At 40.9% G+C, this 17,043-nt stretch overlaps 1 protein-coding gene across 6 annotated transcripts in view; it reads right to left on the bottom strand.

Moving 5' to 3' along the window:
- usp48 (ubiquitin specific peptidase 48) overlaps positions 1-17,043 on the bottom strand; it is a 51,742-nt gene that overhangs the window by 15,230 nt on the left and 19,469 nt on the right. For 3 of the 6 annotated variants that reach the window (XM_047346629.1, XM_047346630.1, XM_047346631.1), the window contains exons 18-21: positions 13,561-13,683; positions 13,397-13,458; positions 13,014-13,124; positions 10,368-10,498 (exon numbers count right to left, since the gene is read on the bottom strand). In XM_047346629.1, the coding sequence (XP_047202585.1) occupies positions 10,368-10,498; positions 13,014-13,124; positions 13,397-13,458; positions 13,561-13,683 (427 nt within the window). Of the gene's footprint in view, positions 1-7,678; positions 7,710-10,367; positions 10,499-13,013; positions 13,125-13,396; positions 13,459-13,560; positions 13,684-17,043 lie in introns of those variants that run through there. The other 3 variants (XR_007035299.1, XR_007035298.1, XR_007035297.1) reach the window with 3 other exon arrangements.

Here is a 17,043-nt window from a genome sequence, read left to right as displayed (position 1 = left end):
GACAAATATGATTTGCTGTGCTTACTGAAAGATGGCAACGTCCAAATGACTTCTCCCAGCTAAACAAGTCTTGTCCTCCTGGGTTTGTTTCAGTCTCTCAGTCCCGTTCAACCGGCAAAGGAGGAGGCGTGGCTATAATTTACTGTGAGACCTGGTCATTTGAGTCAGTCACTCTTCAACTAAAAGGACCAATTCCAATTATTATAGCCTCTATTTATCGCCTACCTAAACTTAACAAGGATATTATTAATGACCTTTCTGCTTTTCTCACTCACATCTGTTCAACTTGCCTCAATAAACTTCTGCTGGGTGACTTCAATATATATATGGACAATATCAATCATACCCTTAGAAGGGATTTCACACCTTGTTTGGTCAGCTTTGGGATTCAACGGCATGTTGATTTCTCCACTCACTCCAAAGGTCATATTTTGGACCTGGTCTGCTACTCAGGTGTAGCTCCTGTAAATTGCTCTGCTGCTGATTTTCCCACTTCAGATCACAAGCTGGTAACATTCAAGTTGAATTTAACTTTGTCCACAGCTAAACAGTCACATGTCATCCACTTTCGAAATCTCAAAAATATAAATGTAGCAGTACTCACATCATATAGACAACCTTCGCAGCATCAGCCACTCCTCCTCTCTCAATGAACAATGGGTCCAACAATAGTCTCCATACTCTGCTGGATTCACTTGCTCCTTTAAAAACTCAAACTGTCTCATTTTCCCGCTCCCTGGTTTTCTTCTCAGCTGCGTCATCTCAAAGCTGAAGGATGTCAACTCAAGCAGCTTTATAGGTAAACTGGTCTTGCTGTTCACAAACAACTGTATCACTCCCATATTTTTCATTATAAAGCCCCCCTCTTCTCAGTTAAAACTCAGTACTACAAAGATCTTGTCAGTGCTGGTGTTGGAAATACTAAAGATATATTTCTACTCCTCAGACCGCAGCAATTTAATTCTGAAATTTTCATTGACAAAATAGCCAAAATGCACCAACAGCTGACCCCTCACACCCTTTGCACTTCATCTCCCCCAGTACTCCGCACACCCTCATTTGACCACTCATCAACCTTTCAACTTCCTTCTCCTGCTTACTGGACCCTTTACCTTCTTCTCTGGATAAAACTTGCCTCCCATCTCTGAAGTCTCTGATCGCAGACACTCACTATCGACAACTCATGTCTCCATCCACTCAGGTTAAGAGTCCGGGTTTCATCTTTGACGCCACTCTATCCACCTATTTCCACCTATGCAACATTAACTGCCTCCGCCTGTCCCTCACTCCTGTCACCACCCCAATCCTGGTCCACACTCATGTCACATCTTGCCTGGACTACTATAATTCTCTCCTCTTTGTTCTCCCCCAAATATCTACTCATAAACTCCAACTGGTCAGAATGCTGCTGTCTGTGTCATCTCCAGAACATCACCCACCAGTCACATTTCACCTGTACTTCAATTGGTTCCCAATTAAATACTGCCTGGAATTCAAAATCTTGCCCTATACATTTAAGGCCATCAATCACTTCACCCTTTCACATCTTTTTGATCTCTTCACATTGGGGAGTGGTGGCCTAGTGGTTAGAGAGCAGGGCATTTGCATCCTGGAGAGGCCACAAGTACCCTGGTTCAAATCCCACAGCCTGCCAATCTGGGTTCCTGAGCAAGACCCTTTGCCCCTGAATACTTCCCAAGCTCCGCACAATGGCAGTCCACTGCTCCCTAAGGGGTGGGTTTAGATTTTTATTTTTTTTAATTAAAATTAACACTCCAGTCTCTTAGGTCAGCCTCTTTCATCAGTCTCATTGTGCCTCCTGCTAGTATGACCACTATGGGATTTAGAGCCTTCAGCCGATCTGACCCCCGCCTCCTGAATGCCCTCCCTCCCTGACATCAGAAACACTGCCACACGGTCTCTTTTCAAATCCCGGCTGAAACCTCATCTGTTCAAACAAGGGCTTTTACAATGATTAGCACCATGGTCTTATTATTTTGTTCCTGATTTTTTTATCAGATTTGTTTTTTGTTTTTTTTACTTTTATTGCTTTTTACTTTTGAAAGGTGTCCTTCTGTGCCCCAAAAGGCACCTTTAAATAAAATGTATTATTATTATTATTAAATAAATTGATTAAACATGAAAATGAAGGTTACGTATGTAACTACGGTTCTATGAATCCCGGATGACCGCCAGAGGGCGGTCCTGAAAGCACTGAATGTTCCCTTTGCGTATGCGCAGTTCGAGTAATTATACCAACAGTCACACCTGTTGCACACTGGATGACCACTCCGAAGCTATATAAGCTGACATACAAGGCTCTGTTCCTACAGAATCTTTTCGCGGAAAGCAAGGATTCTGAGTGACAGAGAACCTCTAGCGGTTTTCCAAGATTTATAGAACCATAGCTACATACGTAACTTTCATTCATTTCAATTCAGTTTTATTTATATAGTGCCAATTCACAACACGCCGTCTCAAGGTACTTTACAAAGTCAGTTCAATTGAATCATACAGATGTCAAGTCGGGTACATACATTCAATTAATCCCAACTATCAAACAGTACAGTCGAGTTCAGTTGTAGAATCTGGCAAATGTGCTTGTGGAAGCCCATAATGCAGCAACACATATGGGTTTCAGCAAAACCCCCCGCATAGATGCCCAGAAAGCAGAGACGCTCCTGGTAGAGTGAGCCTTCACACTGACGGGCGGCTGACCCCGTCCTGCACTGTATGCGTGGAAGATGACATCCACAATCCAGTGGGAGAGACGTTGTTTAGAAAGAGGACAACCCAGCCTGGGACTGCCATAGCACAGGAAAAGCTAGTCTGAGCGTCTTACACCTGCAGTGGCCACAACTCAGACCCATCCTCGTTTGCACCTGACTGAGGCTGAAACCGAGCCAATCTCAATGGCTGGTTACGGTGAGAACGAGACAACACCTTAGGCACAAATGCAGTGTTAGGCCACAAGGCGACACCAGAACCAGCTGGACCCCATCAGAAACATGAGGGACTGACAGAAAGAGCATACAGCTCACCAACCTTCTTAACTGAAACCATAACAATAAGGCAGTCTTATACGAAAGCCACTTGAGGTCCGCTTGCACCAAAGGCTCGAAAGGGGAACAGCACAGATCTGCCAGAACCAAGGACAGATCCCAATCAGGTACTCGCGGAACCAGTATTGGTCGCAACCTACAAGCATCGTGCAGAAAGAGACAGACCAACTCATGGCTCCCCATCAACAGATGCATGATGACATGAAAATGCTGCAACATACTGAAACACCTGTCATTTAATGTGGGAGGTTTCATGGCTAAATTGGACCAGCCTGGTAGCCAGTCTTCATTGATTGCACATTGCACCAGTAAGAGCAGAGTGTGAAGCTTCAATTAGCATAGTTTTGCTCAAAATATTGAAATGCACACAACATTATGGGGGACATACCAGAGTTCAAAAGAGGACACATTGTTGGTGCACGTCTCGCTGGCGCATCTGTGACCAAGACAGCAAGTCTTTGTGATGTATCAAAAGCCACGGTATCCAGGGTAATGTCAGCATACCACCAAGAAGGACGAACCACATCCAACAGGATTAACTGTGGACGCAAGAGAAAGCTGTCTGAAAGGGATGTTCGGGTGCCAAACCGGATTGTATCCAAAAAACATAAAACCACGGCTGCCCAAATCACGGCAGAATTAAATGTGCACCTCAACTCTCCTGTTTCCACCAGAACTGTCCGTTGGGAGCTCTACAGGGTCAATATACACGGCCAGGCTGCTATAGCCAAACCTTTGGTCACTCATGCCAATGCCAAACGTCGATTTCTATGGTGCAAGGAGCGCAAATCTCGGGCTGTGTACAATGTGAAACATGTATTGTTCTCTGATGAGTCCACCTTTACCGTTTTCCCCACATCCGGGAGTTACAGTGTGGAGAAGCCCCAAAGAAGCGTACCACCCAGACTGTTGCATGCCCAGAGTGAAGCATGGTGGTGGATCAGTGATGGTTTGGGCTGCCATATCATGGCATTTCCTTGGCCCAATACTTGTGCTAGATGGGCGCGTCACTGCCAAGGACTATCGAACTATTCTTGAGGAACATGTGCATCCAATGGTTCAAACATTGTATCCTGAAGGCGGTGCACCAATTCACACAGCAAGACTGGTGAAAAATTGGTATGATGAACATGAAAGTGAAGTTGAACATCTCCCATGGCCTGCACAGTCACCAGTTCTAAATATTATTGAGCCACTTTGGGGTGTTTTGGAGGAGCGAGTCAGGAAATGTTTCCCTCCACCAGTATCACGTAGTGACCTGGCCACTATCCTGCAAGAAGAATGGCTTAAAATCCCTCTGACCACTGTGCAGGACTTGTATATGTCATTCCCAAGACAAATTGACGCTCTATTGGCCGCAAAAGGAGGCCCTACACCATACTAATAAATTATTGCAGCCTAAATCCAGGTGTTTCAGTTTCATTGTCCAACCCCTGTATACCTTAAGGGTCAAAGGAGAGCAGCCCGTATCAAGCAGAGATTGGAGAAACTCCAGAATAGTGGGCACTGGACAAGAAACCAGATTGTCATTGCAGGCAGAACACCACTGTGAAAAAATAGACGCCATCTGCTGTCATATTCCTGACGAGTGGAGGGTGTCGTAGCACTTAATATGGTGCGCCTGACAGGGTCCAAACACTCAGTCAGCCTCTCAGTGGCCATGCCCACAGCTGGAGACGTTGAGGGTTAGGGTGCCATATCCGTCCCCCCACTGAGAGAGCAGGGTTGGTTGGTTGATGTTGGGGGTGGGGGTGATGAGTACAATGGGAGTACCCTTCTCCCACTGGTCGAGTACACTAGGAGAGGGCGAGCAAACCGCTGCCGTTACCAAGTACAGAGTCAAAAAACAACAGCAGCCAATTTGCAATAGTACCACAAAAACAGTAACCAAAAGCAGTGAGCTGGGAGAGGGGGCAAGAACGCAACTGTCACCAACAAACAGCAAACATACCTGCAGAAATCCTCCAGAGATCAACCCATTGCAGCCTTGAGAGGGGGCGAAAATACTGCAACTCCAGCCAGCAATGAAAGGGCATCCAGCATTAGGGAAGCAAAACCTTAAGCGAACAGCACGCGGAAAGGAAAGGAGCCTCGGATGACATCAGCATATACAGGTCCTTCTCAAAATATTAGCATATTGTGATAAAGTTTATTATTTTCCATAATGTCATGATGAAAATTTAACATTCATATATTTTAGATTCATTGCACACTAACTGAAATATTTCAAGTCTTTTATTGTCTTAATACGGATGATTTTGGCATACAGCTCATGAAAACCCAAAATTCCTATCTCACAAAATTAGCATATAATTAAAAGGGTCTCTAAACGAGCTATGAACCTAATCATCTGAATCAACGAGTTAACTCTAAACACCTGCAAAAGATTCCTGAGGCCTTTAAAACTCCCAGCCTGGTTCATCACTCAAAACCCCAATCATGGGTAAGACTGCCGACCTGACTGCTGTCCAGAAGGCCACTATTGACACCCTCAAGCAAGAGGGTAAGACACAGAAATAAATTTCTGAACGAATAGGCTGTTCCCAGAGTGCTGTATCAAGGCACCTCAGTGGGAAGGAAAAAGTGTGGCAGAAAACGCTGCACAACGAGAAGAGGTGACAGGACCCTGAGGAAGATTGTGGAGAAGGGCCGATTCCAGACCTTGGGGAACCTGCGGAAGCAGTGGACTGAGTCTGGAGTAGAAACATCCAGAGCCACCGTGCACAGGGGTGTGCAGGAAATGGGCTACAGGTGCCGCATTCCCCAGGTCAAGCCACTTTTGAACCAGAAACAGCAGCAGAAGCGCCTGACCTGGGATACAGAGAAGCAGCACTGGACTGTTGCTCAGTGGTCCAAAGTACTTTTTTCGGATGAAAGCAAATTCTGCATGTCATTCGGAAATCAAGGTGCCAGAGTCTGGAGGAAGACTGGGGAGAAGGAAATGCCAAAATGCCAGAAGTCCAGTGTCAAGTACCCACAGTCAGTGATGGTCTGGGGTGCCGTGTCAGCTGCTGGTGTTGGTCCACTGTGTTTTATCAAGGGCAGGGTCAATGCAGCTAGCTATCAGGAGATTTTGAAGCACTTCATGCTTCCATCTGCTGAAAAGCTTTATGGAGATGAAGATTTCATTTTTCAGCACGACCTGGCATCTGCTCACAGTGCCAAAACCACTGGTAAATGGTTTACTGACCATGGTATCACTGTGCTCAATTGGCCTGCCAACTCTCCTGACCTGAACCCCATAGAGAATCTGTGGGATATTGTGAAGAGTACGTTGAGAGACTCAAGACCCAACACTCTGGATGAGCTAAAGGCCGCTATCGAAGCATCCTGGGCCTCCATAAGACCTCAGCAGTGCCACAGGCTGATTGCCTCCATGCCATGCCGCATTGAAGCAGTCATTTCTGCAAAAGGATTCCCGACCAAATATTGAGTGCATAACTGTACATGATTATTTGAAGGTTGACATTTTTTGTATTAAACACTTTTCTTTTATTGGTCGGATGAAATATGCTAATTTTGTGAGATAGGAATGTTGGGTTTTCATGAGCTGTATGCCAAAATCATCCGTATTAAGACAATAAAAGACCTGAAATATTTCAGTTAGTGTGCAATGAATCTAAAATATATGAATGTTAAATTTTCATCATGACATTATGGAAAATAATGAACTTTATCACAATATGCTAATATTTTGAGAAGGACCTGTACAGCTTCAGAGTGGTCATCCAGTGTGTCACAGGTGTTACTCTGTTGGTATAGCTACTTAAACTGCGCATGCACAAGGGGAACGTTCACTGCTTTCAGCACCGCCCTCTGGCGGTCAGTAGAGATGAAATAGAATTTAGGGTTATCTATAATTTCTGTAGCTTTTAGTAAGTTTTATATAAACGCACAATACAGTGAGTTATACATGTTTCCCTTTCAGAGACAGTTTTTATTTGTTTCAGTTAACGAACATGTCTTCTCAATTTCAGTTTTCATTTTTTCTTTTGTTTTAGTTAACCCTAATAACCCTGACAGGATCCCTCTTAAATCCAAACCATTTCCGTGCAACAGGCGACCAGCATCTTGATGACATACGTGTCTAAAGCACAAACTCTGGTTCAACTTGGGTTCACTGCAGAATACTTGGTTCTTTTGCATGAACCGTAACGTCACCTGTGGGCGGGTCAAACTTCAGACAATAGAAGCAACAAGTATGGCGGCGAAGACGAAGAACATACCTTTGCAAAAACACACTAAACATGCACGTTTCCGTTACACTTGCGGATGCTGAACATACACTACCGGTCAAAAGTTTTAGATAAACATTCTCACTTAATGGGTCTCATTCTTTCATGTGTATTTACGTTGTAGATTCTCACCAAAGGCAATAAAACGATGAATAAACACACATGGAATTATTTAGTAAACAAAAAGTGTGAAATAATTTTAAAGATTTTTATATTTTAGATACTTCAAAATAGCCACCCTATGCTTTGATAACTGCTTTGCTCTCTTAGCATTCTCTCCATGAGCTTCATCAGGTGCTCACCTGAAATAGTTTTCCAAAGAGTCTTGAAAGAACTTCCCAGAGGTTCACTGAGAGACGGCCAGAGGTTAATATTTCAGTCATCACAGCAAAGGGCGGCAACTTTAAGGAATCTAAAATAAAAAACATTAAAGTTATTTTACAATTTTTTGTTTGCTACATAATTACATTTGTGTACATACACTGTTTTGATGCCTTCAGTGAGAATCTACATACAATGTAAATTATCATAAACATAAAGAAAACCATTAAATGAGAAAGTGGTTCAAAAACTTTTGTCTGGTAGTGTATGCAAATGAAAACATTGTACATACCATTGTTCTTGCATGGAGTCGTCATCTCATTTTCTGTATTAACTGTAGTTTATGGATGCTCCCTTTTTGCATCAAAAGAAACATTGTGTGCAGCTCAGCAAGCTCTGCTGTCTTGCTACCAAGCTTCCCCACATGTCCAATGAGGGATCAGAATGTTCTATCTTGCTAACCTACTTTTAAATTGTTTTTGCAAAGTGAAGGAAATATTCAATATAGCTACCTCTTTGTTGAAATAAGATTTTGAATATTATTGAAAATAATATATATCAAATATCCTTACTTATACAGGTCCTTCTCAAAATATTAGCATATTGTGATAAAGTTCATTATTTTCCATAATGTCATGATGAAAATTTAACATTCATATATTTTAGATTCATTGCACACTAACTGAAATATTTCAGGTCTTTTATTGTCTTAATACGGATGATTTTGGCATACAGCTCATGAAAACCCAAAATTCCTATCTCACAAAATTAGCATATTTCATCCGACCAACAAAAGAAAAGTGTTTTTAATACAAAAAACGTCAACCTTTAAATAATCATGTACAGTTAAGCACTCAATACTTGGTCGGGAATCCTTTTGCAGAAATGACTGCTTCAATGCGGCATGGCATGGAGGCAATCAGCCTGTGGCACTGCTGAGGTCTTATGGAGGCCCAGGATGCTTCGATAGCGGCCTTTAGCTCATCCAGAGTGTTGGGTCTTGAGTCTCTCAACGTTCTCTTCAAAATATCCCAGATTCTCTATGGGGTTCAGGTCAGGAGAGTTGGCAGGCCAATTGAGCACATTGATACCATGGTCAGTAAACCATTTACCAGTGGTTTTGGCACTGTGAGCAGGTGCCAGGTCGTGCTGAAAAATGAAATCTTCATCTCCATAAAGCTTTTCAGCAGATGGAAGCATGAAGTGCTTCAAAATCTCCTGATAGCTAGCTGCATTGATCCTGCTCTTGATAAAACACAGTGGACCAACACCAGCAGCTGATACGGCACCCCAGACCATCACTGACTGTGGGTACTTGACAGTGGACTTCTGGCATTTTGGCATTTCCTTCTCCCCAGTCTTCCTCCAGACTCTGGCACCTTGATTTCCGAATGACATGCAGAATTTGCTTTCATCCGAAAAAAGTACTTTGGACCACAACAGTCCAGTGCTGCTTCTCTGTAGCCCAGGTCAGGCGCTTCTGCCGCTGTTTCTGGTTCAAAAGTGGCTTGACCTGGGGAATGCGGCACCTGTAGCCCATTTCCTGCACACGCCTGTGCACGGTGGCTCTGGATGTTTCTACTCCAGACTCAGTCCACTGCTTCTGCAGGTCCCCCAAGGTCTAGAATCGGCCCTTCTCCACAATCTTCCTCAGGGTCCTGTCACCTCTTCTCGTTGTGCAGCGTTTTCTGCCACACTTTTTCCTTCCCACAGACTTCCCACTGAGGTGCCTTGATACAGCACTCTGGGAACAGCCTATTCGTTCAGAAATTTATTTCTGTGTCTTACCCTCTTGCTTGAGGGTGTCAATAGTGGCCTTCTGGACAGCAGTCAGGTCGGCAGTCTTACCCATGATTGGGGTTTTGAGTGATGAACCAGGCTGGGAGTTTTAAAGGCCTCAGGAATCTTTTGCAGGTGTTTAGAGTTAACTCGTTGATTCAGATGATTAGGTTCATAGCTCGTTTAGAGACCTTTTTAATGATATGCTAATTTTGTGAGATAGGAATTTTGGGTTTTCATGAGCTGTATGCCAAAATCATCCGTATTAAGACAATAAAAGACCTGAAATATTTCAGTTAGTGTGCAACGAATCTAAAATATATGAATGTTAAATTTTCATCATTACATTATGGAAAATAATTAACTTTATCACAATATGCCAATATTTTGAGAAGGACCTGTATGTGAGACGCTTTCCTAAGGTGGATGATGGCCACCATTTTCTAACATTGGTGAAGAACGAAGACCGAGCTGAAATCCTCAAAACAGGGGCATCAGAAAGTCAAAGGTCGATTCATTGGCCTTTATAGTGTTCTGGGAACCAGTTTTTTTGGTTTGTTCATAAAGATACCTTAATGAATCCCCACAGTAACAACCATTTTACAGTCCTCCATTATATGCCAGTGAGACACTGACTATTCATAAATAACTCACATAACCCCTAAAAAACCTGCCAAAATATTTTTTAATGCATTAGTAGAATCTCAGACCAGATGGTTGGTCAAAAGCTGGAACTGCTAAAGGATCAATAAATGTTCTGGTTAACAGACAAAGATTTTGTTTTAGTGTCAGTAAAAGGGTTAGTTGAGTCATTTCAACTTGTTTTACTATAACAGAAGCTAAAAACATACACTTTCTGAAATACATCTTTAAAGATTCCAATGACATAAATTTAGAAAATGTGAATTCTAGCTAAAATACAGCTGTGAACAAAAATGTTAAGCAATTTTCTCAGACTTGGAAATTTTACCAGGCTGGGTGGTGTACTGCATTGTGGAGCTGTCTTGTGTGGTCTGTCTCACACAGTGGATTGCTATTGGCTTGTCAACAATGAAGAGTCTGCTGATCACTTCCCATTCGTTAGGCCACAACAGAGCTATACTGTGCAAAACAAACAGCACAATGTGAGACCATCGCAGGGAACTTCAGCTCAGTATTCTTCATTTAACATTTTTTCTTATCAGAATCAGAAACATATTTAATGGCCAAGTTTGTGAGTACAAACAAGTAATTTGACTGCGGCTTCCATTGCTCACATCGTATATCAAACATCAGTTCAAAACAACAACCACAATATGTAAAAACACTGTACAGTTTTATATTTATATATACATATACAACCCCTGGCAAAATTCATGGAATCACAGCACCAACACAAGAGATGTCAATTGAAACAAAAGAGAGGATTATCAAACTTAAAGAAGGTAAATCATCACACAATGTTGCAAAAGACGTTGGTTATTCCCAGTCGGCTGTATCCAAAATCTGGACTAAGTACAAACAACATGGGAAGGTTGTTAAAGGCAAGCATACTGGTTGACCAAGGAAGACATCAAAGCGTCAAGACAGAAACAGAAAATGCACAACAAAACAAATGAGAAACAAATAGGAGGAAACTGGAAAAAACACTTGTGACCGAACTGTTAGAAACAGGCAAAAGGAAATAAAATTTACATACAAAAAAGCTAAATGTAAGCCATCATTAACACCTAAACAGAATAAAATAAGGTTACTGTGGATGACAGGATGAAAGTCATATTCAGTGATGAATCGCGATTCTGCAATGGACAAGGTGATGATGCTGGAACTTTTGTTTGGTGTCGTTGGGGATGATAATGCATCTTGCCATAGAGCAAAAACTGTGAAAACATTCCATGAAGAACACATAAGGTCTATGTCATGGCCTGAAAATAGTCCGGATCTCAATCCAATTAAAAATCTGTGGTGGAAGTTGAAGAAAATAATCAATGACAAGGCTCCAACCTGCAAAGCTGATTTGCAAAAGCAATCAGAAAAACATGGAGACAGACTGATGAAAACTACGGTTGGTCACTCATTAAGTCCATGCCTCAGAGACTGCAAGCTGTTATAAAAGCCAGAGGTGATGCAACAAAGTATTAGTGGTGTGTTGAAGTGTTCTTTTGTTTGTTTCTTTTTTCATGATTTCATATTTTTTCCTCAGAAATGAGGGATTCCATAATTTTTTCCCTCTGCTTGAGCTAAAAGAAAAAGATATTAAAAAAATTTAATAACAATGATCCCTTCGTTTTCTTATTGTTGAGATTTTCTTTATAATATGCCTAGTTGTGTGAAAGTTTAAATACTCTAAACCCACTGCCTCCTGTTATGGATTGAAGGGGGAACCTATAATCGCTGCTGTGACTATTCAACGTAATGAATGGACTGTGTTCATTTGTGAGCTGTATACATCAGTGGAGTTAAGAGCCACTCATTGATTAGATCTGCCCAAACTGTACTTCTAAAACATTCCTTGGGGATAAGGCTTCTGCTTCAGATATAAATTAGCTGGCTTAGAGTTTTTAAAGTCCAAGTGGTGAAAGTATTTCAAGTTGTTGGACAATAAACTATGGCTTTGGTTGCTCTGGCAGGCTGTTTGGCTGTTTGGATTGACCAGAAAGAAAGATCACTGGTGGCAGACCTTTATTTATACCAGCTAATCACAGCTATGATAGGCAAAGGGGAATGATGCTTCCTTGAAAGGTCAATAGGTCATCATGAGTTGTTACAGGGTCAATTATAACCTAAACTGGACATCAAACACTTCAGACATTGACAAAGTTAAATTACTTTGCTGCTTGATTTCTGAAATGAAATAAATTAAATACAATAACTGAAGCAGTTGGATAAAAGAGGTCATCTTAAAATAATAGCCAACGGACTTATGTAGTTTTAATATTTGTCTGCTGTCCCTTTAATTTGCTACAAACCCGAAAATGGTCATTGCAACATAAGTTTGGCAAGTATGATTACCAATGTATGATTCAATATACAGTTCTGGTAACAGCTTTAAATAAGTCTGAAAAATTGTAGCAAATGTTTTATGATGAGAATGCATCTACCAACTCTGTATGTTTATCAAAACAAAGATTGTCTGAAATTACACTTATAAAGAACAGTTCATAATTTGTAGTCATTGCAAATTTTTTTATATTTTATTTCTAGTGAGCCAAAGTTTTATTTCATCTTTTTAAGCAGGAGGTAGTGTGTACTGTTTACTCGAGCAATTGCAAAAAATCATTATTGTGATTGTTGAAACGAAGTAGCCTTTTTGATAATTGGTAAATACAATTTTTGAAGTTTGTAAGGCTCTAATTATTTCTTTATACTTTGTACAATTCCTTTTATTCATTGCAATAAATATAACAAAGTACTGACATAACATTTTATTCCTACCAGACAGAAACGAAGTAATAAAATAGCCCCTATTCAAAGAAAAAAACTATGAAAATCCAATAGGAAGCTCTGAGAACTATGCTAAGAACCAATTAAAAAGGAGCAAAAATGTTTGTTTCCTGCACATTGCACAGTAGTGTAAATGTCATTTTTACTTGTTTTTGCAGGACACACGTTTAACGTTTAAATGAGCAGAACTCACTGTTGGGCCTCGCCGTTGATCAAGGAGTCATAAGTGAACATGAAGCCACCATGAGGACAGAGAAGCAGTGAGTTGCCCACATTAGACACTGGAGATGATTTTGTGGGTCTCCTGAAAAAATACATATGTTGATGAAAAACTGAAATCTGGAGGGAGGTCGGGTTACAATAAGCAGAGAATAAGGATAAAATCATCATTAGGTGAACGTCCAGCGCAAACATCGTAACACTTTACTTTATATGAATAGCGTACTTTGGTCCATGCCATTAAACATTTTGTATTCCTTCCAATATTCTGCAGTTATGCTGGATATATTTCCTACATGATCATTTTTAAGGTAAGACACCAAACATTTTCCTCATTTGATGCTGAACCAAACATACCTGATAAATTTTCGCCACTCCTCCACAAAAAACAGAGGGACTATGTAAAGTCTATCTGTGCCCTGGAGGAACCAACCATAGAGGCATTAATGTATCTGCAGGCCACATGAACTGAAAATCAAAGCCTTCAGAACTGACAGTTTATCATTTTTCTTTGAGCTTACCTGGGGCCACTTGTTAAGTGTCGGACGGTTCTTTTCATGGAAGAGGTTGAGTAGCTGGTTCTTCTGGTCAAGGGCCATCATCTTACTGACTGCCTCGTTGTCCTTTTCCTCCTGCTCTAATGTCTAATGAGTACACAGGAGAACAACTTTTACAATACTTACAACTAATAAAGGGGCCTATCTATCATCTCTCACACACTGCAGTCTTCTTCCCACAAACTACTACAGATTTTTAACCTTTACCTGCAACCAAAATAACTAAATTATGTAAATTTAGACCTACATTTAAAAGACACTTAAAAGCATTTTTATTTTGTTATGGAAGCAAAACTGTTTGCAATTCACACATACCCAAATTTGTGCATATTTTGTCAAGTGATTTATCTTTCTGTGCAGTTGTGTGTGTATTCACAATTCTATTCCAGACAGACCGTTTCAGGTGGCAGAGCATCACTACCTATCCAACCTCTAAAACCATTAAAAGTTGTTTTGAAAGCAGAATTCTGCCATTAACTAAAGCTAAAAAGAAACTAGAAAAATTGCTGTTTCAGTGAAACAGCACGTGAGAATGCATTATGCAGAATGAACGAAGCAGAAGATGCTAAAAAAATGTGAAAAAGTAATGAGCAATAATTAGCTGAAGAACACATGAAATAGAAGGAGGCAGAAAGAAGAGAAAGAGGAATAAATATAAGCAGAAAGTGTGAATGCTGAATGAAGGAAGCAGAACATGCCAAAGAAATTTGAAAAAGTTAAAAATTTTCAAAAATAAAAAAACAATTCGCTGAAGAACACGAGACAGAAAGAGGCAGAAAGGTGAAAAAGAAGCAGAAAATATAAATGCTGAATGAATTAAGCAGAAGATGCTGAAAAAATATGACATAGTAAAAATGATCAACACTCTGTTAAAGAACACAAGAGAACAAGCCAGAAAGAGAAAAGCAGAAAAGAGAGAAGAAAAAGAAACAGGAAGAACTGAAAGAGAAAAAGGAAAAGGGGGGAAAGAAATAGAAAAAAGAATAGAAAGAGAGAAGAAAGAAGCAGAAAGGAGAAATAGAGAGACAAGAAAAGGAAGGGACAGAAGGAGAAAGGATAAAAAGAGAGAACATAAAATGCTAACATTAGCATATTGGCTATCACTACAATGAAGGCTGACATTGATTTACTCCTTCTAGTATGCAAAAAGCAATGTAAAAGCTGAAATTACTTAAAATGCTATGGCTAGCTAAATGTCAATGTAGTAAAACTAGCATGTTGGCTAATATTAAGTCAGTCCATCCATAATGCTTAGTACAGCCCATATGCAAAAGTCTATGAAACTGCCCTTTAAAATAATTCATCCTTGTTCAGGTATTTGAACAGCAATAGAAGCTTTTTAAACACCTGACATCAAGTGGCTGCTGTTTTGTTGCTCCCCTGGGACCTATGAAGATGGTCTCAATATCATAAGTCACAGAGTAGTGCTTTCTCACTGGTTCTGATAAATTTGGACGTGGTTCTGGTGGAGTGTTCCTAACTGGTTCTGATGGATATTTTTACTAGGTTCTGGTGCGGATTTCCTCCTGGTTCTGATGCAGTTTGGACTTGGTTCTGATAGAAGGATCCTCCTGGTTCTGAAGGAGATTTGAACCTGGTTCAGATGGAGGTTTGTATATAGTTCTGATGAAGATTTCTACCAGGTTCTGAAACAGATTTATTCCTGGTTTAAATAGATATTTCTTCCTGGTTCTAATAGAGTTTTCATCTGGTTCTGATAGCGTTTGGACACGGATCTGATGGGTGTTTGTATATGGTCCTAATGAAGCTTTTTAAGCACCTGACATCAAGTGGCTGCTGTTTTGTTGCTCCCCTGGGATCTATGAATATGGTCTTACCATCATAAGTCACAGAGTAGTGCTTTCTCAATGGTTCTGATAAATTTGGACCTGGTTCTGTTAGAGTGTTCCTAACTGGTTCTCATGGATATTTCTACCAGGTTCTGATGGGGATTTCCTCTTGATTCTGATGAAGTTTGGGTCTGGTTCTAATGGACAGTTCCTAACTGGTTCTGATGGATATTTCTACCAAGTTCTGATGGGAATTTCCTCTTGGTTCTGGTGGAGGGTCCCTAACTGGTTCTGATGGAGTTTGGGTCTGGTTCTGATGGAGATTTGTTCCAGGTTCTGATGGAGATTAGATCTGGTTCTGATAGAAGGGTCCTTCTGGTTCTGAAGGAGATTTGGACCTGGTTCAAATGGAGGTTTGTATATGGTTCTGATGAAGATTTCTACCAGGTTCTGAAAGAGATTTATTCCTGGTTCTAATAGAGTTTCCATCTGGTTCTGATAAGAGTTTGGACATGGTTCTGATGGGTGTTTGTATATGGTTCTGATGGAGATTTATACAAGTTTCTGATGGAGATTTGCTCCTGGTTCTGATTGAGTTTGGGTCTGATTCTGATATAGATTTGCTATTGGTCCTGATGGAGTTTGAGTCCAGTTCTGATAGAGGTTTCTTCCTGGTTCTGACAGAATCTGGTCCTGGGTCTGGTGGAAGGTTCCTAACTGGTTCTGATGGAGATTTCCTCTTGGTTCTAATGGAGTTTGGTTCTGGTTCTGATAGAGGTTTCTTCCTGGTTCTGACAGAGTTTGGACCTGGGTCTGGTGGAAGGTTCCTAACTGGTTCTGATGGAGATTTCCTCTTGGTTCTGATGGAGTTTGGGTCTGGTTCTGATAGAAATTCGTTCTAGGTTCTGATGTGCTAACAGCCTATATGCCAAAGTCTATGAAATTGCCTTTTAAATTTAATCACTGTTGTGTGGTTGTTGGAACAGCAATACATGTTGTTTAAGTGCCACACACAAAATGGCCGCCATGTAATTGCCTCCAATGAAGATGGTCAAAGGGTTAGGGATCGGATCAGATTTAGGCCATTGAAATGAATGAAAATGAATGAAAGTCAATGCAAAGTCCTCCCAAAGATAGTAATCCATGAATGTGTGTGTCCGCGTGTGAGACACAGAGAGAATAGATGCAGAAACAAAGACAGAATCATATACAGACATAGACAGTAGGATATACACAGAGCTATAAATAGAACAGTGAGGAGTGAATCAGCCAATCAGCAAAGAGTGTCAGTGTAACTTGACAACTGCAGCTTTCATAATGCAGCACCTCACTATCGTCTCCCCATGGCCTGGGCTTTTAACATGGAGGTGCATGCTCCCGAACGACTGCCCATAACTCAGAAACCGTAAGGGCTATCGACGTCATTCTTGGACCGTTTTTCTCAGAACGGACAGGGGAACGAGAATATTAACACTTTTTTGCTGAAAATATAATATTAAAGGCACAACACTAGGTGAAAAGAAAGGGAAAAATGGAGAAAAACACAAAAATGGCTGAACATGCTCTGGAACAACGTCTCATAACGCAGAAACTATAAGGGCTATCGATTTTATTCATGCACCGAATGAATTAGCAGGACTTGCTGAACAATCATGGA

This window comes from Girardinichthys multiradiatus, chromosome 20 (genome assembly GCF_021462225.1).
Source record: "Girardinichthys multiradiatus isolate DD_20200921_A chromosome 20, DD_fGirMul_XY1, whole genome shotgun sequence".
NCBI lineage: Eukaryota > Metazoa > Chordata > Actinopteri > Cyprinodontiformes > Goodeidae > Girardinichthys > Girardinichthys multiradiatus.
This window is presented reverse-complemented; position numbering and strand designations above follow the sequence as displayed.